General features: G+C 40.2%; 3 protein-coding genes across 3 annotated transcripts in view; 2 read left to right on the top strand and 1 right to left on the bottom strand.

Moving 5' to 3' along the window:
* The window catches only part of LOC109961699 (protein tyrosine phosphatase receptor type C), a 20,896-nt gene extending 9,266 nt beyond the window's left edge, over nucleotides 1–11,630 (top strand). Inside the window, exons 6-29 of the mRNA XM_020602710.1 lie at nucleotides 2–121; nucleotides 213–326; nucleotides 451–585; nucleotides 706–855; nucleotides 1,235–1,396; nucleotides 2,613–2,787; nucleotides 3,372–3,449; nucleotides 3,704–3,741; nucleotides 4,030–4,139; nucleotides 4,352–4,442; nucleotides 4,730–4,806; nucleotides 4,986–5,022; nucleotides 5,113–5,210; nucleotides 5,465–5,590; nucleotides 5,776–5,933; nucleotides 6,312–6,447; nucleotides 7,290–7,439; nucleotides 7,724–7,814; nucleotides 7,933–8,072; nucleotides 8,326–8,442; nucleotides 8,576–8,701; nucleotides 8,802–8,962; nucleotides 9,485–9,620; nucleotides 10,486–11,630. Coding sequence (XP_020458366.1) covers nucleotides 2–121; nucleotides 213–326; nucleotides 451–585; nucleotides 706–855; nucleotides 1,235–1,396; nucleotides 2,613–2,787; nucleotides 3,372–3,449; nucleotides 3,704–3,741; nucleotides 4,030–4,139; nucleotides 4,352–4,442; nucleotides 4,730–4,806; nucleotides 4,986–5,022; nucleotides 5,113–5,210; nucleotides 5,465–5,590; nucleotides 5,776–5,933; nucleotides 6,312–6,447; nucleotides 7,290–7,439; nucleotides 7,724–7,814; nucleotides 7,933–8,072; nucleotides 8,326–8,442; nucleotides 8,576–8,701; nucleotides 8,802–8,962; nucleotides 9,485–9,620; nucleotides 10,486–10,803 — 3,044 coding nt within the window. The 3' untranslated portion in view covers nucleotides 10,804–11,630. The remainder of the gene's footprint in view (nucleotide 1; nucleotides 122–212; nucleotides 327–450; nucleotides 586–705; nucleotides 856–1,234; nucleotides 1,397–2,612; nucleotides 2,788–3,371; nucleotides 3,450–3,703; nucleotides 3,742–4,029; nucleotides 4,140–4,351; nucleotides 4,443–4,729; nucleotides 4,807–4,985; nucleotides 5,023–5,112; nucleotides 5,211–5,464; nucleotides 5,591–5,775; nucleotides 5,934–6,311; nucleotides 6,448–7,289; nucleotides 7,440–7,723; nucleotides 7,815–7,932; nucleotides 8,073–8,325; nucleotides 8,443–8,575; nucleotides 8,702–8,801; nucleotides 8,963–9,484; nucleotides 9,621–10,485) is intronic.
* Nucleotides 11,631–12,316: 686 nt separating this feature from the next.
* Nucleotides 12,317–20,941, bottom strand: abhd8b (abhydrolase domain containing 8b). The gene is made up of 5 exons (XM_020602914.1): nucleotides 20,575–20,941; nucleotides 15,890–16,690; nucleotides 15,272–15,442; nucleotides 14,591–14,807; nucleotides 12,317–14,026 (listed from the first exon to the last, which is right to left on the bottom strand). Exons 2-5 carry the CDS (start codon nucleotides 16,678–16,680, stop codon nucleotides 13,733–13,735), a joined length of 1,473 nt encoding a protein of 490 aa, XP_020458570.1. The 5' UTR covers nucleotides 16,681–16,690; nucleotides 20,575–20,941; the 3' UTR covers nucleotides 12,317–13,732.
* Nucleotides 20,942–22,521: 1,580 nt separating this feature from the next.
* Nucleotides 22,522–26,255, top strand: dda1 (DET1 and DDB1 associated 1). The gene is made up of 5 exons (XM_020602824.1): nucleotides 22,522–22,886; nucleotides 23,511–23,591; nucleotides 23,814–23,865; nucleotides 24,089–24,150; nucleotides 24,315–26,255. The coding sequence occupies exons 1-5, from the start codon at nucleotides 22,878–22,880 to the stop codon at nucleotides 24,417–24,419; spliced, it is 309 nt and encodes a 102-aa protein (XP_020458480.1). The 5' UTR covers nucleotides 22,522–22,877; the 3' UTR covers nucleotides 24,420–26,255.
* Nucleotides 26,256–27,877: the final 1,622 nt, after the last annotated feature.

The following is a 27,877-nucleotide window of genomic DNA, read 5'->3' as shown; positions in this document are numbered from 1 at the left end:
TGTAACAATAAACCATGTGTTAAACTTGGTGACAACGACTTTTGCTCAGATTTTGCTACAAACTTCAAATCAAGAAACTGTGAGAACTCTTCCTTTACCATCACCACCAGCATCACAGCCGGTATGTACAACACAGTCTGTGGTTTGATTTGTATGTGGTGCAGACTTCACTGCCTCATGTCTAATGTTGTCCTGCTTTCCTCTTTCCTCAGGTTTCTTAGATGAAAATGAAATACTTAAGAGCTTACCCAATGAACTTCCTCCAAAAATAGAACCAAAGCTTCCTCCAAACTGTAAAAACCTCTCCATTGATTACACCTGCTCAGGTAAGTGGAAAGACTGGAAGTACAGAGACTTCATGTTAATCGGTTCCAAATAGAAGTTTTAATGTAAAAGATAAGTGGTTCTAGGTACTGAGGTAGAAATGCTGTCACCCTTGTGTCTCCTCAGAACCTGGAAAACAAACCGAGCCCAAGACATTGTCTCAGTTGGAGCCCTTCACAGACTACAGCTGTGTTGGTCACATCAAGGACAACAACATCACTATAAAACACACACCTGCCATCACATTTAGGGTGGACTGTGGTATGTTGACATTCAGTTTATCTGAGTGTGATGATGAGATTGTATCTTCAGATACAACAGAGTGAAGAATGGCACCAGGTGCTCAGTTCAGTGTTACAGGTGTCTGATGTGTCCCAACAGACCTTGAAATACAGAGACAGACCAGTAATACCAGTACTTCCATTGAGTTGAGTTGGACCACAACCAGTTGGAACTGTCGTGACGTCCTTCCCAAACTTGAGAAGTTTTCTTATGCCTGCACTTGTTCTTCCTCCAGTCAGAAACACAGGGGTAAGTAAAACTAAGTCATTTTTATTATTTTACAAGAATGTCTTTTGGAAGTTGTTGGAGATCCTCACACTAGTCAGTTTACCTACAGTGAAAAGTGAAACATACTGTGGAAATCTGAATCATCCATGAAAACGTTTTAGCCTCCTGAGTGATATGGAGATTAGATGATGTCAAGTTTGGTGAAGAAGATTCACAACATTTACATATGATACAGAAATAATATGGACATGGTGTTTATTCAATGGAAACAATTCCACATGTTCATTCTCCCAGTCAACTCACCTATTAGCCCATAATGTACAGTAAAGTTTTAGCGTGCCGGTAATACATGATATTGATTGATTGAATGACGTCTATTTTCCTGTCTCTTAATGAGCAGCTCGACCAACAGAACAATCTGTCGTTGTTCATACTGATGGAGGAACATGTAAGTTCACTGGACTTCAACCCTACACCGATTACGTCTGTAACATCCAACCCACCTACAACAACAAGGATGTTTCCAAATCAGTTCAAGTGAAAGTGAAAACTGACGTTGGAAGTAAGTGTCTACAAAATGTTCTTTTGGAGATTAAAATCTAAACCTACTGCATATGATGATAAACTGTCCAGACTATTCATCTGTCTAAGTTGTTGCTCATACATATGTATTTAAGATACTGTAACTGTGATACTGTGCAGTGAAAGTCAGTGTCTTTTCTGAAACACGTTCTTAAGACAGCACAGCGTTCGATCTGTGTCAGTATCTGAGAGAAAACTGGTATCATGTAACGTATTCCAGCTCCATTAGACCAACGAAAATATGGTCACTCTGGTTATTGAATAAATCATATAACTTTGAGACACAAATTTACTTGACGTTATTTAAACTAATTATTTTATTTTAATTTGAAATGCATCTTCTATTTTTTATCATTATAGAAATCACAATTGTAAATAATATAACTGAATTTGATAGAAATTAAAAATGTAATGACAGCCATTTTCCTCAGTTGTATTCTCTGACTGCATCTTATTCGTCTGTAGTGTGGCATCTAACGTTTTCAGCCTTAGATTGTAATCGATTACTAAATAAAAGAAACTAATAAAACTGCCAATTATGTTTTAAAAGTACAATGTTCAAGTAAAGAACTAAAAAAAACCTCTATAAATTTCAAAAATATTTTTAAAATGTCTGTTATCTATGTATTTCATCTCACTTTTTTATTTTTTTTTTTATCTTTGGGTCGGCATGGTGCCATGCTGGTTAGCGCTGTCACCTCACAGCAAGAAGGTTGTAGATTTGAGACCCGGCTGATCCGGTGCCGCTCTATGTGGACTTTGCATGTTCTCTCTGTGTCTGTGTGGGTTCTTTCCGGGTACTCCGGCTTCCTCCCACAGTCCAAAGACATGCAGATTAGGTTGACTGGTGACTCTAAATTCCCGGTAGGGGTGTGTTTGGTTGTTTGACTCTGAATGTCAGCCCTGTCATAGACTGGCGACCTGTCTAGGGTGGACCCTGCCTCTTGTCAACTGTCAGCTGGGATTGGCTCCAGGCCACCCGTGACCCTCTTCGGGATAATGGTATAGATAATGTATGGATGGACATTCAGAGTTTTTTCAGTCAGTCCTTTTTGAAACAGCTTTATGTAAAAAACAAAACAAAACAGGACTGCTTAATTTCAAGGCCAAATATAACAAACTAAATCTCACTTTAACTGTGTGTTCATACAGTGTTGTATCTGAAGTTCAATATCTTTTCCTTTGCTCTCTTACAGTACCAGAAGATATCTCTAAGGAACTGACAGTGACTGTTGCACAGCATAATATGATTAGAGTGACCTGTGAATACAATTATAAACGTGTCTATGGACCTCAGAAGAAATACATAGCTCGTCTTTTTTATAGAGGTGACACTCATGAATTGTTTAATGATACGAAAAAGAATACATAGCTCGTCTTTTTTATAAAGGCGACGATGCTAAATTGCTTGAATATACGAATGGGGACTGTAACTTTGAATTCAAAGATCTGAGCTACTCTACCAGCTACACGGTGCAGGTTTGTGTAATCTTACCTTTTACTTTCACAAGAACATGGCCAATGTATTTCTCATGATTCTTCAAATGCTTCAATAACAATAAAGAGATTTTCTGTCTCTGCAGGTGTCAGTTTCCAACGGACATTTTGAGAGCAGCCGCCCCGCGACAAAAGATGTTGACACTCTCTGTAAGTGCTGTTTTAATTAATACCATCAATTATTTCTTTTTGTTTATTTAAATCATTTGACACATTTTGTTCTGATACACTCCACATACTCACATTTTGTTCTGACACTGTTTACACATCCATTTCTGAATATTGTATCTTTGACATTAATACCACCCCTTTTATATAATTTTCTCATAACCATTAGAATATTGCATCTTTGACATAAATACCATTTAAATACCACCATAAATGTGCATCTAAATTTGCATATAAATACATCTTATATTTTTTTATCATTACAAAAAAAAAATCACAATTATAAATAATATCTTCATCATCCTCACATCTGTGGCTCTGCTCCTGGTCTTCTACAAGATCTACATCTTGAGACGCAGAAAGTCCCGGTAAGGATCTTTGTGCATACGTCTTACCTCCTGCACCAGTGTGACAGATGTCAGATCGCACTAGTTTTTGTATATTTGTGTGATTGTTTGGTTTTACACAAATAAATCTGATGGTTTTATTCCAAGGCAGTATGTATTGTAATCTGTACTATTATTAGTATTATTATTGCATTTCAGTTTCATTATACAGTTCACTGAAAAATCGCTACTATTATCAAAGTCTTTGAAGCCAATCTTCACTGTTTTCTTTGCAGTGACCTGAGTGAAAACTTTGGGCTTATTTCAACAGGAAGTGAGTACATTTTAGTCCTGTGTTTGTCTGGGCTTTGTCCTTTACTACATGATTTACATATTAAATAACAAAATTATTAATATATGGATGAATGCTAATAGCAGACGAGTAGTATTACAGTATTACATTGTTACTGTGTATTACATTATATCTCATACTAGATTTTATCACTGGCTCCAAACATGTTTTCATTGCATGTTTTTAAACTACTGTGCCCTTGTTGCAGAAGTTGCAGAATTTCCTGTTTGTGTAAAGTGTTTCCCATTTGCTGACTGGTTTGCTGTCTAGATGAAGAGGAGAGCCTGTTGCCTGTCGAGCCAATAGCAGCAGATCTTCTGCTGGAAGCCTACAAGAGGAAGTTTGCCGATGAGGGAAGACTGTTCCTGGCTGAGTTTCAGGTAAATTTACTATCAGGTAACCCTACTATTTTTTTTGTAAGGGATTATTTTTGGTATCATTTTGTTTATAAGCTAGTTTCTAGTGAGATGGTTTACAGAGAGGGATATGACATATAGCAAAAGTCCGAGTCTGGACAGGAGGTTGGATATACATGCTAGGGCCGTTGGCCTATAACCAGTTGGAAAATGACGTCATTTGTTTATGCTTTCAGAGCATCCCCAGAATTTTCTCAAGGTACTCAGTGAAAGAGGCCAAAAAGCCCTGTAATGCCACCAAGAACCGTTATGTGGACATCCTGCCATGTGAGTAGGAGTCTAACAACACAGGAAGCTTTGTCGATAAAAGTAGCAAAAGCACTAAGCAGATGTATGTTGTGTCATTTTATTTACTCTTAGTTTCCACCATTAAAAGCCACCTACACACAGTAAATCACATGATCAGTTATTTTAGAACCTCATAACTAGGGGTTAACTTGTATGATGATATATACTGAACTTACAGCCACTCACACCTGCGCACGGGCGGTGTTGATGTCATTACGGAGTCATATGTGATGTTTTTTAAGTAATTTATGTCTAACTTGAACCAGATGACTATAACCGGGTACAGCTGACCACAGGAAACGGGGAGGCAGGATGTGACTACATCAACGCCAGCTTCATCGATGTATGGAAAAGCCCACGCACTACTTCACACTACTTCCGCTTTTACTGCTACTGCTGCACCCATAGCATTTAGAATAACAGTTTCAAACTGCATAGACATTTAATTACTTTGCTTTTTAAGACTAAATAGCCACAAAGTTCACTACCTCCTTCTGACAACACACCTTACTGTTACTGCAGGGGTACAAGGAACCCAAGAAGTACATTGCAGCTCAAGGTAAAATCATGTTTTCATTTTCTTTACACACTCAGGCACTACACATGTTCTGTTTCACATGAATGTGCCTATGTCCTCTGTGTGATGCAGGGCCAAAGGAAGAGACTGTGTGTGATTTCTGGAGGATGATCTGGGAGCAGCAGTCCTCTATTATCGTCATGGTGACACGTTGTGAAGAGGGAAGCAGGGTGAGAAAGGCAGATTTATATGTATATTGTATATTTTACATATATATGTATTACATATGTTATATGTGCCCTGCCATCTATACTATATCACACGGTGGTTTCCTCTCTTGGAGAATGGTACCTACTTGTTTTATCTCTAGCAGTCTGCTTTTAATAATTGCTTATTTGCCTTTTGTGCATTAAAGTGATCAATCAGCAGGCTTAGTGTGTTACTGACTGGAAAAACTGGGTCACTGTCTCACGTTGTGCCACAGGCCAAGTGTGCACAGTACTGGCCGTCTCCACAGCGAGAGACGGAGATCTTTGAGGAGTTCATAGTCAAGCTGAGCTCAGAGGACTCCTGTCCAGATTACATCATCCGCCATCTCAGCCTGACTAATGTGAGTCTCCATGCAGGGCACACACATGTAGTTTATTGTTAACTTGTGAGTGTGTGTCTGTGTAAAACTGAAGGCCAGCACATTTGGCCAGCTCAATAAATATGCTTAGTTACATATTAATAGATCTCTGTCTTTGTGCATGTTTGCATAATCATCTGTGTGTGTGTGTGTGTGTGTGTCTGCAGAAGAGGGAGAAGAACTCAGAGAGGGAGGTGACCCACATCCAGTTCATGAGCTGGCCCGACCACGGCGTCCCAGATGAGCCGCAGCTCCTCCTGAAGCTGAGGCGGCGTGTCAATGCTTTCAAGAATTTCTTCAGTGGCCCCATCGTCGTTCACTGCAGGTATGTACAAGGTCCCGTTCTAGTGTCACTTCTCTGAGCTCAAATTATCAACATGAACAACATTTAATTTACTAATAGTAGAACAAAATTCTAATTTCTTGTATTGGACGTGAGTTTCATTTCAGTGTTTGTACCGGCTCTGGTTAGCACAGAATCCACTAATATCTTCACATTCCATTCCATTTCCCTTCTTATTTAGGCCAAACCTACAGACATATTTTGTGCTAATTTCCCCAGTGCATTACTGAGATGCACTGATATACAGTCTGTTTTCTTTTAAACCAACGCCTGGCCTTGCCTTCACTCCCGCTGATTGACATGTATACTGAGAGAAGAACTATAGCCGATACTAAAGCGGTGTCATTCTTTCATGTGCAGTGCTGGAGTGGGCAGGACAGGCACCTACATTGGCATTGATGCCATGATGGAGGGTCTGGAGGCAGAGGGCAGAGTGGATATCTACGGATACGTAGTCAGACTCCGCAGACAGCGATGTCTCATGGTCCAAGTCGAGGTAACCTGTTAATTTAGATCATACCTTAGACTCTGTGTCTTATTAGAATCACAGTTAAACTACATTTATTGGCAGAGTACGTTGATACATGCAAGGAATTTAAATCAAATAGTTTTTATTGTGTGTTTGTGTGCATGTTTACCTGCATGTGTTTAGAGCAAACAGAAAGAAACTAACATGAATATACAACTAAACAGAGATGATTAATCTTAAAAAGGATAAACAAGAATAATAACATAGTGTGTAGAACAAATCAGCAGAAAACAGAAATTCCAGTTTAAAAATCAATTGATTCACAATAATTAACTTGCAAATGTAATTATTTGAATTTTTTATTCTGAGTTTATTAATATATTATATTTATTCAGTTATAGTTGATGTTTTTAATCTCAGTGCATTGATCGAGTGTCGTTTTGGTGGAACACTCCAGGTTCTATCAAGAATTTACCTACTGTTAATGTGCAGCTACCGTATTATACAACATACACTATATTACACCGCAATATAATGAAAATATACAGCATAGAGTACATGAACATTGCAGGGGTATTTTATAGACACTGTGCTGAGATGTATATTTATGTTTTGAATATTTTCATTTACATATGTACAGTACTGTGTGTAGTGCGAAACACATTTTGAAGGCAAACTGAAGAACAAAAACAAAGCAGCATTTTGTTTATTAAATGTAAACCAATCAAAAAGGAGGAGGCAGAGAAAAGCTGTGGACGAGTTAGAAAGGGATTTATAAGCGAGGAGAACTCTAACACGTGGCTTGTTGATGTTGTTTTATTGCTAAATAGTCTATCCTCTCTATATTAAGTACATTTGTCTCCACATAGACGCAGTACATCCTGATCCACCAGGCTCTGCTGGAGTACAACCAGTTTGGGGAGACAGAGATCACCCTGTCTGAGCTCCACAGCATGCTGAGCACTCTGAAAGAGAAGAGCTCAGGCAACGAGCCCACATTAATGGAGGAGGAGTTTGAGGTAAAACACAGATTTTTTTTTAACCTATACCTACCAGTGATATGCATGGAGCCACAATAATATGAGAAAAATTATTGTTACCTGAGACAATAGTGTAAATCTCAAAAACATTTAATAACAGAAATGTTTTGGTGTTTGTGATCCCATTAAAATGTCTTTACAAAGGTCTCAGCCCTCTCTTTTTCCTTTTATTCTCTCCTAGCTTTTAATAAATATTGATGAAATCGTTGTAAGATATTACTAGAAATGACTTAATAATGAAAAGGTTTTGTCTTGCGATTCAGAGACTCCCCACTTTTAAAAACTGGAGGACGTTCAACACGGGGATCACAGAAGAAAACATGAAGAAGAATCGCTCTTCCTCTGTCATCCCATGTGAGTGTCAGCTCAGCATTTTACGCTGCAGAATATCAACAACAGCACAGACTGTTGGTGTACGTGCACTATGTTTATGTACATACATCCACGATACATGATACTGTACCCCCCTCAGACGACTACAACCGAGTGCTGCTGAGGCTAGACGAAGGACACAGTCATGATAGTGACCCTGCTGAGGACGAGGAGGAGGAGGAGTCATCAGATGAAGAGGATGAAGAGTCCACTAAATATATCAATGCCTCCCACTTAGATGTATGTTATTTTCAACTTATTTCCTAACGTGTCTGTGCATTAGATTGACTGACATTAACCTGGATGCCAGGGTGTTTTGTTTAATCAAAGCACAACACACTGTGTTCCTGTTTCCATCTCTCCTGCTATAGCAGGTGCTGTCTTGTAACTACATTAATTCCCATCATCTTAAAACAAACTAATTAAATTGATCGCATCTTATTTGTTTGAACTGTGTATTTCAGTAGATGAATGTGTTTTCTTGCTCACACAGGGCTACTGGGGCTCACGCGCCTTCATCGTAGCACAGACTCCATTGCCAGATACCATGGCAGACTTCTGGACAATGGTTTACCAGAAGAAAGCTTCCACTATTGTGATGCTCTCAGACGTAAGCGAGGGGGATAAGGTTCCTAAAGCACCATACCTGCTATCCTTACCATGCACACATAATAAAATATATTGTTGTACCTGTATATAATATACAGTCCAGAGTACAAACACTTGTTTTCTTGTGTTAACAGGAGTCCAATGACTCTGTCTACTGGGCTAAAGAAAAGGAAACATTTGGAGACTTTGAGGTTGAGGTGGAAAGCACAGAAACCTCACCAACTTCCATCACTCGCAACATGCTGATCAGTCATGTGAAGGTAACACAACATCCCCTACTCTGTAGCTGTAATAAAGTCCACTCTGCTCTTCATTTCAACACCACAAGCTGGTTTAACCCAACACCACTTTTGTCCACAGAGGAAAGATAGTCGGAAAGTGAAACAGTTCCAGTTCCTGAAGTGGGGGAACAGAGAGCTGCCAGAGAAACCTCAGGATCTCACAGACATGATGAAGGATATCAGAAACACCTGTGGCAGCAGCAAATCCCAGAGGAGCATGCCCATCGTCGTCCACTGCAAGTGAGTAATCCTCAAAGGAAACGCCCTCCATTACATGAGGGCCGGCGTGTGTGTGACCGCAACTTATTCAGTTATGTTTTTACAAAGATGACTCAACTTTCAAAGCCCCACTTCAGGACTATTTTGGAGGCAAAAACACTCCCTGCCTACTTTCATGTTAAAGAGCCCGAGTCACAGCATAACACAATAACATCTGCCCCATTGTTTATTTAAAAAACAATCCTAATATTTGAGTCGGTGATATGTTTCCCTGCAGAAACACACCTATTTTTTCAAGATCTTTTTATTTTATTTATTAGTTTATTTTGATTGTGTGAAATCTTCTAATATATTCACAATATAGAAATACAGAAGAAACGAAGTGTACAACACGTTGGGGGTCAAGTGAACAGTCTGATAAACACAGGCCTGGCCTGCTAGGACACGCTGTGGCTGACTATGATGTAGAAAAGGTGGAGTTAGAGGAATTAATCACACTGTTTAATAATAACCATGTTGTGCTTGTGTGCTCCCTCTCCTCAGCAATGGCTCGTCCCGTTCAGGGATTTTCTGCGCCCTGTGGAACCTGCTGGACAGCGCAGAGACTGAGAAGCTGGTGGATGTTTTCCAGGTGGTCAAAACCCTACGCAAGGGGAGACAGGGTCTGGTCTCCACTCTGGTAAGGAAGAGGAAGCTGATATCTTACAATACACATGCAGTAGTCTCACTGCTTTGACTTCCACATTGCACTGCAGACAGATGATGGTCTGCAAAGTTTGTTGTAATTAGATTAGAGAGTTTTCCATGTGCATTCATGTTCAAAAGTTGAAATGTTTTTAAATGTGTCCATGTATTTCACATAACCAGCACCACACTAATAATAATCTGTCAGTCTAGCAGTAATCTCTCCCCTTTAATTGAGTTTCTTTGCTTATGTAAGAGACCAAACCCAACAATGAGCTAGTTCATCTCCCAGCACTTTGACGTCCCTACTCTCGGATCCAAGCCCGTTAGCTCCTCCTAAAGATGTCAGTCAGTCATTTTCTACCGCTTAGTCCCTGAACGGGGTCACGGGGGGGGCCGGAGCCAATCCCGGCCGGCAATCGGCCGAAGGCGGGGTACACCCTGGACAGGTTTCCAATCCAACACAGCTCCTAAAGATGTAAATCTTTCAATACAAGTCCCAAATGTATGCTTTGATTTTTAAAAGCTGCTAAATAATGTCTTAAAACAGCTGGGTGTTGTAATTTTTAGTAAACATTACTCAAGCAGGAATAATGGGTGCTTTTTCACAGGACTATTTTCACCTATGGAAAAATATATCATGGGATTTTTTTTTTTACAATAATTAAGATATTTTAATAATTTAAATCATTTAAAGATGATTTCTGGAGCTCTAATTTGTGTTTTGTTGTATTTTTTGGAAAAGTGTGTGACAGTGTAAGATTAAAGTCTACTGTACAAAGAAAGCTTTAGTCCTATTAGAGGCTATAACATAGAAGCTTATCTTTACGTTTCCACCCATCTGTCTGCGTCTCTCACAGGAGCAGTACCAGTTCTTGTATGATGCTCTAGAGAGGGTCATCCCTATCCAGAATGGGGACATAAAAGCAGTACAGGTCCCTGCAGCCGACTCTGTCCAGATTGTCAATGAAACAGCCGCACAAACAGCCGCAGCAGCAGAGCAGCCAGTCAGCACTACCAACGATGATCAGCAGGGGGCAGCAGAGACCACCCCTCTGGTGGCTGATGTAGAGAAGGAAGACAAACAAGAGGAGGCTGACAAAGTCTCCAGCACCCCCACAGAGACCACACCACTGGAGGACACCGGCAATGGTCCCGCTGTCACTGTGGAGGTCTGAGAGGGCGACAGGTGCATGGCTATGGTTTTACTTTTCAGAATAAGTGCTTCGGTTATTGCTTTCTTTTAATCTCTTTATGAATGTATGTATGTATTTGATCAAACATTTTAGGGGTGACTTTCCGGAAATACGATTTAAACTAAGTTATAAGTAAGTTACAAGACAATATGTAAGCATGCAAAGTTTTCAGAAAAGTTTACTAGAAATGCTGTTATCAAACTCTGGGTTTATTAGCATATTACGTTTGGTGTATGTGTTCTTTTTTATTCTAAACAAACAGACCCTGTGGTCTACATTTATACACACTCAATTAGTATTTTTTAGGTAAACCAAGTTTAAATGAACGCAGTCTAATAGAACAGCCCTGTAATAAATCATCCCTCATGAAGGCGACAATGTTCTGTTTATGTTCACACTATTTTAGCCAGGTGATTCAACTCTAGCTTCATCATGTAGTTTGTGCTGCTGCTGCTGCTGAACTGGGCTTCATTATACAAAGAGGAGCTTCTGTCATTTAGCCTAGCTTTCTTAATAAAAATGGGGTGGACAAAATAATGGAAACATCAGTCAGTATAATGTGATTCAATTCTACAGCACACCTTCAGCATCTTCCAAAATAATTAAAATGTTTCCAAAAACATGAACATTATCTCTGTCATGGAGGGGGCATTTATCACAGGTCTGTCTTATTAGACTGCGTTAGAGTTAGCTGGCTGTACCTAATCAACTTCTAACTGAATGTATAGGGGTGTATATGTGACACTGAGCCAATTTCATTAAAACAGATTTACAATAAGAGTGAAGCAGAGTACTTACTTATGAACTGCTGTCATTTTGTTTTCCATCATCTGAATTAGACTGGATTTACCTAGTCCATAACATTTATGAAAGGCTTCAAAAACTCAGCTCAGAAAAACTCAAAATCAGCTTCTGATTACGTGATTGACAAAGCAGGTTAGTAGCCCTGAGCGGCCTACTAACTAGTAGCCCTGTTAGAACAGTACTGGTTATTTCACAAGTAATTTTAGTGTTCGGCTCAAAATGATGCCACCTATTTCCATTCACTGATTAGGGTTAAGTAATGTTTCTGATGACTGTAAAATCAAATGTCATCAAACCACATCCTAATAAATCAAGTCTCTCTTAGGGTTGAAGTATTTTACCACTTGATAAATAACACCCAAAAGTCTTCGCTCCTCAACAGTGACTTTAATTGTCGTTTACATACTAATGAATATTTACTGCCACCAAGAAAGATCTTAGACTACATTGTGACGTTACCATACAATATGTGTTTATATTAGTTTTATGTCTAAACTGGGTCCTAATATTCAGCCAGAACACCTCTCAGCAGACACTAGTGCCCATCAGAACACGTACAGTGTCTGAAGTTTGAATAGACTGTAGTTCAACTGGGCGGCTCACAGGTATGTTTATGTGAATGCTCATCAGCAAACCCACACTGGCTAAACAGAGGTTTAAATCATATTAAAAACACCATTGCCCACTGTTGTAAATTCACCACATGTAGTCATTTATTTGATAGATTGAACATTTTAAAAACTGCAATTTGTTACGGAAATCACTGTCAAAGGCAAACAAGATAAAAATGGACAGTTTCCTTTAGTTCGGGACATTCATAAACACGAAATCTGCAGGTCTGCATCTTTAATGGACTTCAATTTCATCTCTAAATACCCTTCACAAATCAAAGTACAATGTATAAAAGTATATTCTATGTAATAAAAATATCACATACAGCACAAAGAGCCAAGAGAAAACAGTTGAATTTGTGCTTCATCTACAGCTCAGAGATCAGAGAAGGTCACCCAATGTGAACCAAGGGTTTATGACATGAGGACAAGTGTTTTCTAACACTATTAAAGGTAAATACTGACTTTTTGCTGTAGTGTGATATCACAAATGCTACAGTACCCGCACAGGACCACATTACAAAAATAGTGTGGTGTCATCTCTAAGTTTTGCACCTCCCTGATTCATCTCAATGCAAGTTTTCCTCTTGTGCAAAGTCTTTGGCCCAATCTGTCCACATACTGTCATATCAGGATTCATCACTGAGCCTCCACTATTGCCAAATGTAGGATAAACTTAATGTAACTGAACACATATTTCACTGGAAGCAGCAAATTTACTTTCACTGCTGTCCAAATCATTACAATCACTAACACAATCACCCACAAAATACCCTTTTCTGTTTCCGTTAAACACCACAAGTAGCTATTACAGTCAATCCCATAACTACAGCAAGTCACAGGTAAGGCTGCTGCTTCCCCTGCAAACTTCAAAGCTTTTTGTGTGTAGTGTTAAACACTTTAAAACTCCTTCTACAACAAATGAAGTTTGAAATATATCATTATGTGCACACATAAATATTTCACAGCTGGATAAGTGTGTCACAATTAAACTTCAAGAAGGCTAATTAATACATTAGGCTTGTTAGCCACCCAGCTCGGTTTGACAAGGCTCTGCCAGTGTTTTACATGGAGCATCATAACAGGCAGTAAATCAGGAGCATGTTTCACACCAACCAGTTGTTTTGCTTTTAGGAGCAGCAGAGTCATTCAAGTGTTTCCCTTTCAAAACTGTACCCATCTGAGTGGCAGGTTCATTTTCACCCTCCCCCTCGTGGCTGTATGTTATTGTTCCTGTCCCCTGCTCCACGTACCCCAGCACATCTAGGCAACCGTATCTCAACTGTTGTACGTTTAGGACAGAGCGCTGTAAACTGCAGCTGACATAAAGTCAAACTCCCTGCACAGTGTCCCACCCTCATAACCTTCAGCTGGACCATTTCAGAGAAACTGGCTCATGATCAGGTTCAACAACTCCAACCAGCTCAGGTCACAACGACACACAACGTGCATAGCCAGCCATGATTTAGTGTCACTAGCTTTACCCTGAGTCGGCTTTAATCACCACTCATTTTTTTGGCCTTGCTGTCTGGCTCCGCCTCTGCTTCTCCGTCCGATGAGGTCTGCCAGACAGTTGCGGTTTGGACCTTGGCAGACTCACATGTAGTATTGGTGTCAGTTTGGGCTTTGGCAGTGTCTGGACGTGCTTTGGAGTCTTTCTTTGGCGGTGGTGGGGTGGTGGGCTCCCAGAGGAAAAACTCATGCAGCAGTGTGTTGACAGCCTCAGGACACTCCATCATAACCATGTGACTGCCGTCCTCCAGGACCTTGAGGAATGCCATCAGGAGGATCTGACCAAAAGTTAAAAGCAAAAAATGAAAAAGAAGTTTGATTTCAGAGTTGTCAATAAAACACAACCTCTTTGTGTTTTGTGCCAAAGCACTAGCTTGGTTCTCACTGCCCACATCCTGTTTCTTGTAGCGATTTATATAGTATCAAGAAAATGGCATTTTATTTATCAACACTATTGAATTCTATCTTGGTGTTCTATCTAGCCTCACAAGTCAGTCTGGGAGCATTTTTTTTAGCTCATTAACATCATTTTTGGGAATTTTACAGCTGAGAGGCAGACAGTAAACATGGGGATGGAGGGGTGAGAGGTGGCATGCATGTCTGGTTAGTTTTATTGATTTCTTGATCGGAGCATATTCTCAAAATGCTATTCTTCAGGGCCTAAACTACAGTATCTTAAAAAAAAATTTAGTTTTGATGTTAATTCTTATGATTCCTACATAACTACTAATTTGAACTATCTGGTTCTCTCGTGTAACTGTAGCTAAAATTTCAGTGCTCTTTACTGTGATCACTTTCACAATTTGGATCCCATGATTACAGGGCTGAAGAAGCCCCTTTACCTCTGCCATGCGCTGGTCTTCTTCGATGGGAACAAACTTGTCGTGCATGCCGTGAACCAGCAGGGTGGGCACTGTGAGCTCAGCATGGTAGACCTCGTCCCCCTCAGGCCAGTACTGTCCGCTCATCATGGCGCGCAGCACAAAGGACGACACGTTGAAGGCGTTGTTCTCTTTCAGCAGCTGCTTCTCCTTGGCACCCTGTCTAGCAAAGCCAGCCCTGTAGGAGGCAGAGTAGAGAAGGGGCTTGAAAAACTGGATTCTGATGACGTCAAACTGCAGGTGTAATAAACACACATACACACAGTACCACGTGGCAGTGTCACGTCACTGTCCTCTGGCATGTTTTTCTTGCTCATTGCTTTTCATTTTTTCAGCCAAATGCAATTATTTATTTTCACTATTGTACATAAATGTTAGTCCATGAAGGTTACCTGACATCTTTAAGTTACATTCTGTTGTATTTAATAAGATCCACAAACAATCCATTTAAAAAGTTAGTGAGCTTTTCATTAAAGGCTGCGTCTAACTGGCATGATTCTGCACATAGGAGACTGATTATAAGACATTTGTCTTATAATCATGGCAGTTATTTTGGTTTGTAAATATGTCTGTAGCAGTTAATTATTTGTAGTCTACTAACTGTGGACAGATGAGCCAGAAACAACATGCAGTCTGCCTTACTTGAGAAAGCTCCAGGCCAGCAGCGGAGAGAGGCAGTGGAGCACACAGGTGGGCAGGTTGAAGATGGAGCACAGGCTGGGCTCCAGAGCTGTGGGACCGCCTCCATTGATCATCACCATCTTGTGAATCTGCTCAGGATATTCATGGGCCAGGAACGTGCAGAACGACGCACTAGGAAAGTAGAAGCGAAGGCTAGTTACATGATAAGCTGGAAAAAAAAACAAGGTAATCACGAGGTTTTGTTTAGGGGTGAAAATTGAATTTTGGGGGCTTAGATTTCTTAGTCAGAAGAGACCAACATAATAGCAAATAGCTGTAAGAGTATGACTAATAGTTTCAAATGATAAACTAGAGAGGTTTATCAGTGTTCTTTTAATTATTGTCGTAATTACACAATATGTAAATAAGAAACGTCTTTCTTATGCTGCTGTGTGCAATGGGGAACCAAATAGAAACACAGGAACCCAAAGGTAGATTTCTGTCTTCCTAAAGAAAAACCTGATTTCAGAAAGCATTGCTGACATTGAACTAATTCTTGGAGGATCATTTCTGAACCCTTCTGGATGGTCTCTTTCAGGTCCACTGTGTTGTAGTTGAATGTTGTAATCTTAAATTTACCCATAAGAATGTCCTATGAGAATATTCCTCTTGCGTGCATATCTCATGAAAATTTGCCTTATATCCTCAGCCAGGGCGTAGAAAGTGTACGCTGCAGCTATCTGTGGCACTGAGCTGACTCCATGACCTGCCAGGTCTGGAGCAATCACTTCGTAGCCCAGCCTGGAAAAGAAGTCCATCTGGCTTCCCCATATGTCCAGCGAGCCCCCCACTCCGTGGATGAAGAACAGGGCCACGTCTGAATGCGTCCCTTTACAGGCCGATATCTTCCTCTCAGTGTCGATCACCACGGTGCGCTTGGGCTTCCGCCTGCACTTCCTGGCTTGCTGGGAATGGTCAGTCCGACCGGCTGCAGGCGCCTCTCCTCCTGTTTCAGATGCCCCATTGTTTCTAGCTATGTTGGAGTCTGACCTGGCCTCAAGGATGCTGGCGGGCAGTGAGGAGTTCCCACAGTCTGTCAGTTCAACCTCTAAAGTACTGTTTAGTTCTCTCTCTCCATTCTGGCAGGTTTTCAGCTCTGCAGTCACTCTGTCGCCTAAGTTCTGAATGAACAGCTGTCCATTACGATACACTGTAATCTTTCGTTTGCAGCTGATGCTCCCACCCTGCCCACTGGGTTCCTCCACCACAGACCGGTCAGGGATGATATGTCGAACCTGCAGGATGCGGCCTGGTTTCACCTCCACAAACTCGTAGCCGTCGGCAGGTTCTGACGCTTCTATAGGCACCACCATATTGGTTGACTTTGAGGTGAGGCAACAGAGAAGACCCTCCATAAAGCTGGTCAGCATGGCTGCCAGTCTGGTGGGACAGAAAACCAGATAAACTGTTTATAACCAGTGTTTACAAGCAAGGACCCTATTCAACTTAAAGCTATAGAGACTATAAGGACAGTAAACACTGGTAAAATAAGTAAAGTCAAACATCTGCATGAATTGTATTAACTCATGTGTTTCTGTCTCTATTTCAACTGATCAGTGTTCTGTTTAGGGCTGTTGTTACTGGACAATACTGGCTTATCACACACATATATATACATCAAAATGTATTAAGTGAAATGGATTGTGATGCCTCAAATGCATCTCAGATGCTTTATATCAAAAGAAACCAAGTTGCAGTTTTTAAAGGTTAAAGAAAATTCAGATTAAAGACTAGACAACTTAGAGAGCAGTAACAGGATTTGGTTATGTGTCAGTTAATATGCAGAAAAGAAGCAGATGATAACTTCAGATTGTACACATCTAAACTGTACACACCTGTTTTAAAAAGAATCACTCACTATATCATTACCATGATATTCTTACTTCCAAATATCAGTGTAGGCATCGGCTTTGTTATCACTGTATTAATGTCATTTTTAGGAAACGTGATAATTTATCTTCAGAAGAACTTTCAATTTCTACATCAAATGAGCATCGAGGAAAAATGCACCCTTTGGAGACATAAACGAGTTCTTGTGCCTTTATGATTTACAGAGTTGTAAGCAAATCAAACAATAATTGCTGATGGTTTTCAATATTTTGTATTATTGCTTGCTGCTATGCTGTAACTCTCTTTAAATCTATATGAAATTTCTAAACTTTTTGACTTTATTGAGTTATTATTTGAGCTGTAGCGGTGTTAGACATCGTACGAAGTGATGTTCAAAGCTGCGTATAATGTTTATTACATAAGCTAAAATATAATTTGTTTAAATGTGGCTAACCTCTTCAGAGTGGAGACTAATTATTAAATAATTCTGTTTGCAGGTTCATGGTAGTCCTTTACTGGGTTTACTCTGCCTAAAAACCTCAAGCAGTGTTTAAAGCTTTGATAGGTTTCGATTGTGCCACCTAATGTGAGAGGTTATGCTGTGTTCCTATGTCCAGGGGTTAGCAAATCATGGCCTTCAAACACAGTCTGGTGTCTAATTGCTTCTTGAACCCTTGCGACTTTTTGTCAGGCAAAACTGAGTGGCATCTTCCCTCGCCGTGGCTCCTCGGGGTATTAATAGACAGGGACAGTAATAGCTCTGTGAGCTCAAGCTGTTTCCCATGTGATTGTGCTGCAGTGGCACACAATGTGAAACTACCAAAGTAATTAATGGTACTTTTAGGAGTGTGAACCAGTGGGAGTGAGCAAGATGAATATTTTGAAAATCACTTTAAAGAGTAAAGGAGAGTTAGATTATTAATGGCTCGTATAGAGAACACACACATTCACATGACCTTTTTTGTGGAAGTCCTTAGGATTAACATGGTGAAATAGTAAATGTCTTTGGTGACAAATCTGCTTCTTCATAAGCTCCACATGGCCTTTTTTTGAAAAAGCATAAACAATTTGCCATCAGAGACATTAATGTCCAAAGAATGAATGAGGCTGCTTATAATGCAGGTCTCATACATACTGGAGTACGGTACAGTATATACTGTACTAGGCTCTCAGTTGATGATCAGTCATGACAACAGCAGAGCAGGGTGTGCACGCCTCTCTGCTGGAGGCATTATCATGCCTTGCTGTTGCTGCCCTCCCTCCCCAGGAGATTATACTCTGTCTCCAAACAACACAATCTGTCTACCTCCTCTCTTGGTGAAAACAGTGACATCGTGGCAACAGTTTTACCCTCTGTGTGGTGAATTTTTCCCTGCCGCTACTGTCATCTGGGGATTATGGACACGCTATAATAAACCTTCCTGCTTTGTTGGTTGTCCTCATGCTCCTTCTGCTTATGCCTGCACATCATGTATCCAAACAGCAGTGTTGTGCAGCACTGTGTGTGGGAGGCTGAGCAGGTTTTATCCCTGAGCGTGATACATTCACCTCTAATATTGTTCTTGCACCAAAAGGCATTCAGTCATCCTTGCTGGGCCTGTTTTATATGGAGTTCTTTATTTCTGTGTTGTATAAGGTCTTTTAGTGTCACTTTATATCATTTTTATTTCATTTAAAATTGAGAAATACTATATATGTTTTCCTAATGTGGTCTAAACCAATCCAAAACCCTTTGTCTACCCCTAAAAAAGTCTCATCCACCCACCCACCTCCCATTTGTAAAATGTTAGTCATCAACTTAGAGTCAATTAGAACACAGACGGATTCTTTGTGACAGTAGCCAAACGCAGAGATGATGTTGCACTTAAAGATTCTGTCATATACCATTAAACACAGTCTCTTTCTAATCTACTCTTCATGTGTTATTTAATAAGCAGGTAAACATACCTGCAGGCTGGGAAACTCACAGAGCAACAGACTCTCCAGCATCGCAACATAAACTGTCCAGCTTGTTATGGAACGAGAGAGCAGGCAACCGATGCTTTGGCATCACATCATATTCATCTAGTAGGTGAGCTATGCGATAGCAGAGATCAGACTCCATCACAAATCCAGATCACATATGCAAATCCGGGGGGGGTATTTTTCAGTTAGTTATTTTGTACAGTGTTGTACACAGTCACACTTCAGGTAATTGGCCACTGAAGCTGTCAGGTGTTAAACTGCCTCAGCAGAGGGTGATGAGGTGATGAGGGAGAAGCAAGAGCTTCCAACTGAGTTTCCCACTCACATTTATCAGGGTGATCTTATGATCAAAACACTCACGAGCTTTAACTCTTCAAACTGAATGAGATTTATTATAGAGAAAGCACAGTTTTACCTCAACATTTCCCAGAGATGTGTTTCATAACTGTGGTAGTTTGTCTCCTCCTCCATGATGCTTCCATGTAGGCAACACAGGATCCACTACTATCATGCCTATCTATATGTTTGATTCCTGTTGCAGTCTCTACCTGACCTGTGCTGTCAGTGGCTGCAGGAGGCTGTTATATAACAAGTCACACAAGTCAGACACAATGTGGGACAGTGGGAGCTGAGGCCCAGAACAGAGCAGAAACTGACATGAACATTAAAAACAGTTACAGAACTGTGGGCACTGTTTGTAGACTGTGTCACTGAACATTAAAATGAAGTGTATTTCACTTTTAAATAGTAGTATACCATCTGTTTACCTGTTAAACAGACTACATCAGAAATCAATTTATATAACTTGTGCATGGAAAAAATAAAGAACAAACGAACTGAATTACAACATTGTGTTATACACATCTTAAGTCATATAAGCCATCCCTGTCTGGAGGTTGCTTTGTACTGAAACATTACAGCTTTGAATTATTCAATTAAACAATGTAATTAGCATTTGGTCACAGTTCTAAGGCTGCATCCTGATCACAGCATGCTGGGCCTTATGGGTTTTATTTGAAAACTGTTTTGCAAACTTAAACACATTATTCACGTTTGTGTCCATTTGTCAAGAATGCAAAAACTTACAGATCCATTATAGGTAAAAAAAGGAAAATAACTTTAAACAAAAGAAAAATATGAGCTTTTCAATGTCAACAGTAGCTCTGGTATAGGCTGAAACGTCTTTTACAGGTGTTTTAGGATCCATCTATTCACTAGTGACAATAACATCGAGTTGAATAGGCCACTCTCTGTCGTCTGATAAAGCAAATACCAGAATATTCCCCTTTATGTTTAGATTGATGCCAAGAATTTTAGAATTGTACACTTAACACACCAAATAACCTGCTTGGTTGACAACCGCGCAATTTTTGTAGCGACCTACTTCATATATTCCATAGGCTGTACTATTCAAACAGTCGCAGTCTAAAAATAATGCAACAACACAGGGAATAACGTAAAATACCAACCTTTATATCCGAAAACGCTGCGTGAAATATCACACTGATGTGGTTTTCTTATGAAGCATCGAGGAAGAAGGAGAGCTGTAATCTGTTGCCGTCAATCCAATAATCTAATTGATCTGGATTGAGACGTGCTGTAAACAGCCTCCGCATGGCGGACAGTATCGGCCCAATAACAGCGTATCTTGGCATGGTTCAGAAGAAGATCCACATAGCTGCTTGTTCCAGGACTCCGTGTTGGAATATGGTGATAGCGCTTGGAAGCGCACCCGGAGCTCAGCCGGACCAGTTTAGTGGAAACCATCAGCTGCTGGTGCGACTCTAAAGGCTTGGTGTCAGTTTGAGGATGTGAAGCGCTGCCCCCTGCTGCTACAGTATGACGCCAGACAACCAGGGGATGAATTCATTAAAAAAGACTATGTAGTGGTTAAAACGTGGTGTGCATTAAAAGTATCGCAGAGTGATTTATTTTAAAATAATTACTAATATTAATAATAATTGTGCCTTATCTATAAAAGATCATTCTCTCTGTTGTAGCCTGGAGCCTAATATACAAACCTGTTCAGAAAGAATCTCAACAAATGTGGGTCCACATTTATATGTAGCGAGTTTGCAAGCCTCTAGCTATGATAACGGAGATATTATGGCCTGTGCATCTTCATTAGTCTGCTAATGAGTTTGACAATGCAGCAATGAGCAAATGTGCAAAATGAGCAAACCTTAGGAGCTGTGTGTAGCCATTAGCCACACTATAAAGGTTACATGAAAAGCATCTCCATTAGGGCCATAACCAGCCTGAGGAGATCAAGTTACTTTGTTTGATTTTAAGTCTGGTTAAATCTGGTGTACTAAATATTACATACTTTTAGCACTTCCTTAATTAAATGCTTAATAAGTTTTTTTTTTAACTTTGGTTTATTGAATCTGAAAGTTTGGTTTAACATTGAAAATTGGTTTAACATAAACAAAGACAAAAAAATTCCAATTCCTTTTAATTTGTCATTATTTTTGTCATATCTGTTTTACACAAATCTCCTCAAGTTGGAAAAATATTCTGCAGTAACACAGAATATCAGCTCCATGTTATCAGTGCTCCATTCTCCAGCATCTGAAGAAGCTGGTGCTGTGGCTGTTACCATGGCTGTTGTTGCTAGGTAACTGTTTATAAGGAGAGACCATCAAGATCCAGAAAACCCACTACAGTCAGTGGCTGTAAAATGTAGGTTTCCTCATAGCTGTAGTATATTACAGTTGATCCACAAGTTTATCATGAGATGCAGTGATGGTCAAAAACTAGGATATATTAATATTAATGATGCTGAAAAGACCATATACTGGGAATGAAGGAACACCGTGGCTTCAAAAGGACACAAGCACTGTTGCACCTTTAAATATTTAAAAGTAAAACCAAAACAACACCTTTTGGTGCTTCTAATTTGGAGTCTTTTTGGTTCAGTCATATGATTTCAGTCACTGCTAGGTTCTTTCACATATTGACCCATATCCATTCACAAAAAATAAATCATAATGCGGTCAACTCACCGGTTGGCCTAGATACAACAAGATATACCATGTCAAAATGTATGTAACTCCAGTTGTGACAAAACAGCACAAAATGTCTTGATGGTTTTGTTTTGACTTGTGTTTTTATACCACTGGTTTCTATAGGCTACTTTAGCCTTGAGAGAAGTATTTCATTCTGCTGTTGTTCTTATTGTATAGAATGAACTTACGAATAGAATAATAAAGGATAACAGAAAATGGCCTGGGCTCTGCGAAATACACGTATACATGTAATACTTTCTAAAATGTTGTACTGCCGGTGTTGTTTTTGATAATCAAACTCGTCATGTGGAAAGCACACGGCCTTATTACTGTTCTAGGGAGGAGCCAAAATCAGATCTGTTTAATTATTGGCTGTCTGGTCAAGCTGCTACCACATGGAAGCGGAGATAGGCCAATGAACGCTCTAGGGGCGTGGCTAAGGAGCATCGCTTCTATCAAGCCATCATGCTAGCTGAAGTCCTGTGTAACTAGCTTTGCTAACTTATACGATGACAATTTTGTTTCATTTTACCCAGTGTGGTGCCATTTTTTAGTGGGATTCAGAATGGGAACAACGACTTCTGTGTGAAGGTTGTTTTCTTTTCCGATAAGAACAGACAGGACCGCTGATTCGATTAAGTAGCCAGTTAGCTAGTGCGGCTAACGATAACATTCTCACACTGCCTGGCGTCGCGAGCAGTATAATAGACACCAAGCAAAGACCAGAGGTCCGCATTTCGACGTTGGAAATTTCTACCCTTATCATGGAGAAGGTATCTACTCTACACAAGGCTACACTGGATGTGTAACTTTAGTTTCAGCTGCTTTAACGTTACACTTCTCTAATGACATATGATAAGAGCTAGCGGGCTAACTGTGGGTTGTTGCTTGATGCTAGCCACACCTGCTCCTCCTTTTGGCATCCATTTACCAAGCCCAAACCGGCATCGTTGTGAGAGCTGCACTGCTCAGCTCCGACTTGCTAATTTGAAACCGCTTGCCGTACAATCTATCTGATATCATCGCCTCCAGATGGGAGGTCACTGGGGACCTTGCAGGGAGAGTAGAAGGCCCTTTAGCGTGCAGTGCATGGGGTGTCAAAATGAGGGAACGCCCAGCATCGACTCAGTGACTCCTATTCTGTATCTAGTCATTTGCAGAGACTTCTTATCTGTGTTTTTCACCACCCCTCCGTATATAACAGCCGTATTGACCCTTAAACTGATGTTAAGTGATTTGGACTTGTCATGAAATGCCACAGGTGAATAACAACAGTCAGTTGCTAAGAGTAGAATCTTTGTGTGGGGAAGTAGATGACATTTGCAGTGGTTAGAATCAGATTAATTTTAAGATGAAAGAAAACCAGGTCTTCTGATCACCTGACCCTCTGTCAACAGGCTGAATTTTTAAAAGGACTCCCTGTCTACAATAAGAGTAACTTCAGCAGGTTTCATGCAGACTCTGTTTGCAAAGCATCTGTAAGTACCCAGTGATAATGCTTCTTTTGTCCGACTGTCACTAATCCCACTGAGTTTTTGCTGTAGATTACATGTGTGACAGCTGTTATGTTTGCTCATACACAAGGCAAATCACAGAGGCCATCATACGTGCTAGTATGACTGCTCCTTAACTAATTTACTGACAAATGCATAAGAAAAACATACTACTGTAATTTGTAACCTATTTTTGTTCTGCGTAAGAATCGAAGACCCTCTGTGTACCTCCCGACACGTGAATACCCCTCTGAGCAGAGTAAGTACCAAACTCACTGTACAGACTCTAGGTGTGTGTTAAACATTAAGCCCTAAACGTGCAGTCAAGCTTTATTAATAGAAGACTGTTATAGTTGTTTACTGATGTGTTTTAATTAGAGTATTAGCCAAGACTAAACTGGCACCATTTAGTGGAGACTGCCCTAAACTGAACAGCTTTAAACGTGGTTCCTCACTAAATACTGGCTGTGATTGCCCTACAGTTATTGTCACAGAGAAAACCAACATCCTTCTGCGTTACCTCCATCAGCAGTGGGACAAAAAGGTGAGCATGTGATGTACTTTTTCTTAATATCCAAAGCCTGGCTTTATTTATTGACAGTCAAGTCATCATGGACCTCATTAATGTTTGGTTTGTGGTTGCTGAATTATTATGAAAGAAACTTGTGTGTGGTTTTACTGACCGCTGTATAATCCTTCGTCAAACAGAATGCAGCAAAGAAAAGGGAACAGGAACAAGGTGAGAGTGACAGCCCAGCACCCCCAAGGAAGATCGCCAGAACAGATAGCCAAGAGATGAATGAGGACTCATAAGTGTGTGTGTGTGTGTGTGTGTGTGTGTGTGTGTGTTTGCATATATGGGATATAGCCAAAATAAAAACAAAACAAAGAAGAAGCCCACCTGAATAACCACTTCTAACCACTGTGTACTCAGGCAGGATGTCTTTCCTGCCATGAAATTAAGAGTCATCATAGTGAATTAGGGAGATTCCCATCAACAAGGCAGTCATTTCTCCTGTAAATGATTTTGTGCATGAAAATGTAAACAGAAATGAGCTCAGTCATCATTGGTCACAGACAGAATAGAGCCACCATTAGTGAGGAGACTTTATACTTTTCTTTCTTTTATTTGTGTTGGTGATTCCCTGTGTGGACATGTACAGTATATATGTTTGACTGCTGAGTAGTGAGTGTGTGTGTGTGTGTAATGTGTTGTACTGTATGTATGAGAAGTGAATAGTTTAACGTGTCAGTAGATTTAAAATCAGTCTCATAGCTGGCACATGATTTGTGTAGCCTTCTGTTGCACAAAGAGCCTGTCGTGGTTTGTGCAAAGATGACATTTTGTTACTGTTTTAATTTTATTATAACTAGTATTGTTTGTGTTTGGCAACGAGCTTCCTGCCAGCCACAGTGCCCGCCCTCTGTTTCACTGCCCACTCTGCAATCATATGGGGGCATTGCAACATTTCTCCACACTGTTTTGAATCAACACAACCAAGAATGCACTGTGAAGAACAGCACAAAGTAGAAGCAACTTTTCCACAGCCCCCTTAAGTTGTGTGTTTGTGGTGAATGTGCATATCTCGATTTTATTCTCAAGACTTTTTTTTGTAGGATATATGTTGTGTTGGTGTGTCTGAGTGATACTTTTACTTCTAGCACCAAACTCTGCCTAGTGGAAGTCAGCAAGAATGGGATTGACCTTGATGTTTTTGTTGTTCTTTCAACAAAGGGTGTTAAAATGTAAATCTGACTATGAAAATGTTCATTGTATTGTTGGATATTTAAGTTGCACAACTTGGTAAGAGCACAGATAGTGAAGAAAACTATAAGAATGTATGGAAAAGGACACATTGTGTGTAAACAACTACTAATAATAGAATTGGTCTGTCCAATGGAGTATCTTTGTGTTTTTGTTTTGTTTTTTTAAATCAATGTCCATGGAAACGATAGAAAGGCCCTGTAGAAGAAAAGTGAAGAGCACCATGGCCGGTGGGTGTTACCTTGCCTTGCATGCTGATGTTTTTTATGGCTGGGTGTTGCATTTCTGCAACAGTAATAACTTAAGGGGTGTTTATCAGTGTGACTGAAAGGTATTAGCCTAGAGGCCTTACAACCTGTCGTTATGGTTTGGACCCGTTTGCTCCCCCAGCTCAGGTCCTGGGAAAGCTGCACTGTTGGTCTGGTCTGTGTGACAGCCCTGGATGGGTTTCGTCTGAGAGCTGGCTTAGGTGAACACGGGGGTTTAAATGTGTAATATTTTCAGGCATAGAATGCACAATAAGCATGCACAGCAGCGTGCAGTCGCCATTCTGCCTTGTTCCCGGGGTTCAGTTTGTATTGATCTCACTGTACAACACTGAATTCAAGCTTTTTTTTTTAAAAAAGAAAACTGCCCAGCAGAGTCGCATTGAAGTCTCCTGTCCTTCCTGCCCTTTTCATGAGTCAAGTGCTGCAGTGTGGGCTGACTGTGCTTTCAGTCATCCTGACCTACAGTGTGAATACCCTGTCTGTTTCTGAAGCATAAAACCACATTATGCTTGTGCTCAGACTGTTCTACAACACCCTAAGCCTTGCCCCAATTTCATGTGTGTTAGATCAGATCTGTTCTTTTTAGCTTTGCTGAAATAAAACGAGATTCAAACCGGATTTTTGTGATGTGGTACTTTAAATACAGGATTACATTTCTGGACTTTAGGAGATTCTGTGAGTCCTGTTATTGGGATTAATGTTGGTGAGAAGGAAGAAGATGTGCACAGTGATGGCTTTGCAGAAACAAGTTGGTCGCAACACATGAAATGCATTTGAAATAGTTTTATTAACTATTTTTCCAGTCTTACAAAAATATGACAAAATAAATTAAAAGAAATAAATAGTCCCTTTTCCCAGTATTTTTCTTTAAAATATTTTCATTTTTTGTACAGTGGTACATTGGAAGAGCATATGATGTTCAGATAAGTGAGGCTTCCTTGAAGATGTCTTATCTTAAACTCTTGAGGTTAGAGTCAGGTTTTAATGTCACTGTGATTTGAATCTCACTTCTTAAAATCCAGAAGATGCCACATTTACTGAATTCACTCAGTACTTTCCACTGATTTCACATGACTGATGGTGTAGACAAGCCCAAACTCTTAAAAGGATGGCTGCTGCTTTAATAGTGAATTTGAGACAGCTGATGGGTCTCAGCTGTCTGAGCTGCTGTCCTTCTGCGACAGTCACCTGCGCTTAGCCCAAGGAAACCGTGACAGCACTTTCTCTGGCATGGGATAGTTGATAACTAGAGCTGTTCAATGTGTTGCTTTACTTCAATTAATGCCTGTTTAAAGACCCTCACGACAGCATTATGCAAAATGTTCTGCTGCCAAGATGAAAGACGTGATAAGCTGGTTTATACCGTCAATTTCTCTGATCAATTTGTGAGTTTTCCCTGAATAAGGCCAAACTACACACTTGGATGCCTGACCTAAGCTCTGTTGTGACATGCTAGTATCACCTTCATCACCTCTACCAGGACATTGTCTTTTCTACACTGCCAAACCTTTTAAACGTTCAAGCAATGATAAATGGACTCTATTGCATCATGGTGTCATTCATCCCTGAAATCGAAATGCTGCAAAAATACAGGATTTTGTTGAGACTGTTCAGCTACGCTGCAACATCTTGATCTCTTTTGTGCTCCTGTTCTGCTTTGACGTTTCCTGTTAACATTGACCAGCCTGTGAGACTAACACACAGATACATTGGAACTATTACGTTTCTCTCAGGCTTGTTCTTCTCATTTTACACATATAATAAAACATGACTTCGAACAATAAAATGAACGTACTGCAGACTGACAGTAAGATGATACTGTGACCACACAAATTGTCTTGCTTATTTATGTATTGCATGAAGTACAGATGTAGTTACGATGTTTTTGCCTGTCTGCCGAAGTGCATTTTTTGTATTTTCTTTAAGCACGTGACTGAAAAGCTGCTTCAGACATACAAACAAAATAGAAAAACCCCTAAACTAGACAGTCTGTCAACAAAGTGGTAAATGGATGCAATTATTGTTCATTTTAACTGGGTATCAATGAGGATTTGTCACATTATCAGGACAGAAGGGGGCTGAGAGCGCTGACACTGATGATGAAAATTGAGGGGACACAGAAAAGATGCATAGAATCTGGATAATGCAGAAGCAGCTGGTGCTGCAGGTGGGTGTGGAAATGCATAGTGAATGTTTCTGTCTCAGCCTACAGTGTGATGGCCTCTGAAACTTCCTTT

This window comes from Monopterus albus, unplaced genomic scaffold (genome assembly GCF_001952655.1).
Source record: "Monopterus albus unplaced genomic scaffold, M_albus_1.0 scaffold58.1, whole genome shotgun sequence".
NCBI lineage: Eukaryota > Metazoa > Chordata > Actinopteri > Synbranchiformes > Synbranchidae > Monopterus > Monopterus albus.
Note: the sequence above shows the minus strand (reverse complement) of the source record. Positions and strands in the feature narration are given on the sequence as shown.

Bases quoted from the DNA above. Each gene is read 5' to 3' on its own strand.
- abhd8b (XM_020602914.1), bottom strand. From the start codon at position 16,680: ATGCTGACCAGCTTTATGGAGGGTCTTCTCTGTTGCCTCACCTCAAAG. The intron at 15,443-15,889 runs GTAAATTTAAGA...CTACTTTCCTAG, and splicing joins CTCATAGGACATTCTTATGG to TGCGTCGTTCTGCACGTTCC. The intron at 14,027-14,590 runs GTAAAGGGGCTT...ACTTTTGGTCAG, and splicing joins AAGACCAGCGCATGGCAGAG to ATCCTCCTGATGGCATTCCT.
- dda1 (XM_020602824.1), top strand. The intron at 23,592-23,813 runs GTAAGTACCCAG...GTTCTGCGTAAG, and splicing joins ACTCTGTTTGCAAAGCATCT to AATCGAAGACCCTCTGTGTA. The intron at 23,866-24,088 runs GTAAGTACCAAA...ATTGCCCTACAG, and splicing joins TGAATACCCCTCTGAGCAGA to TTATTGTCACAGAGAAAACC.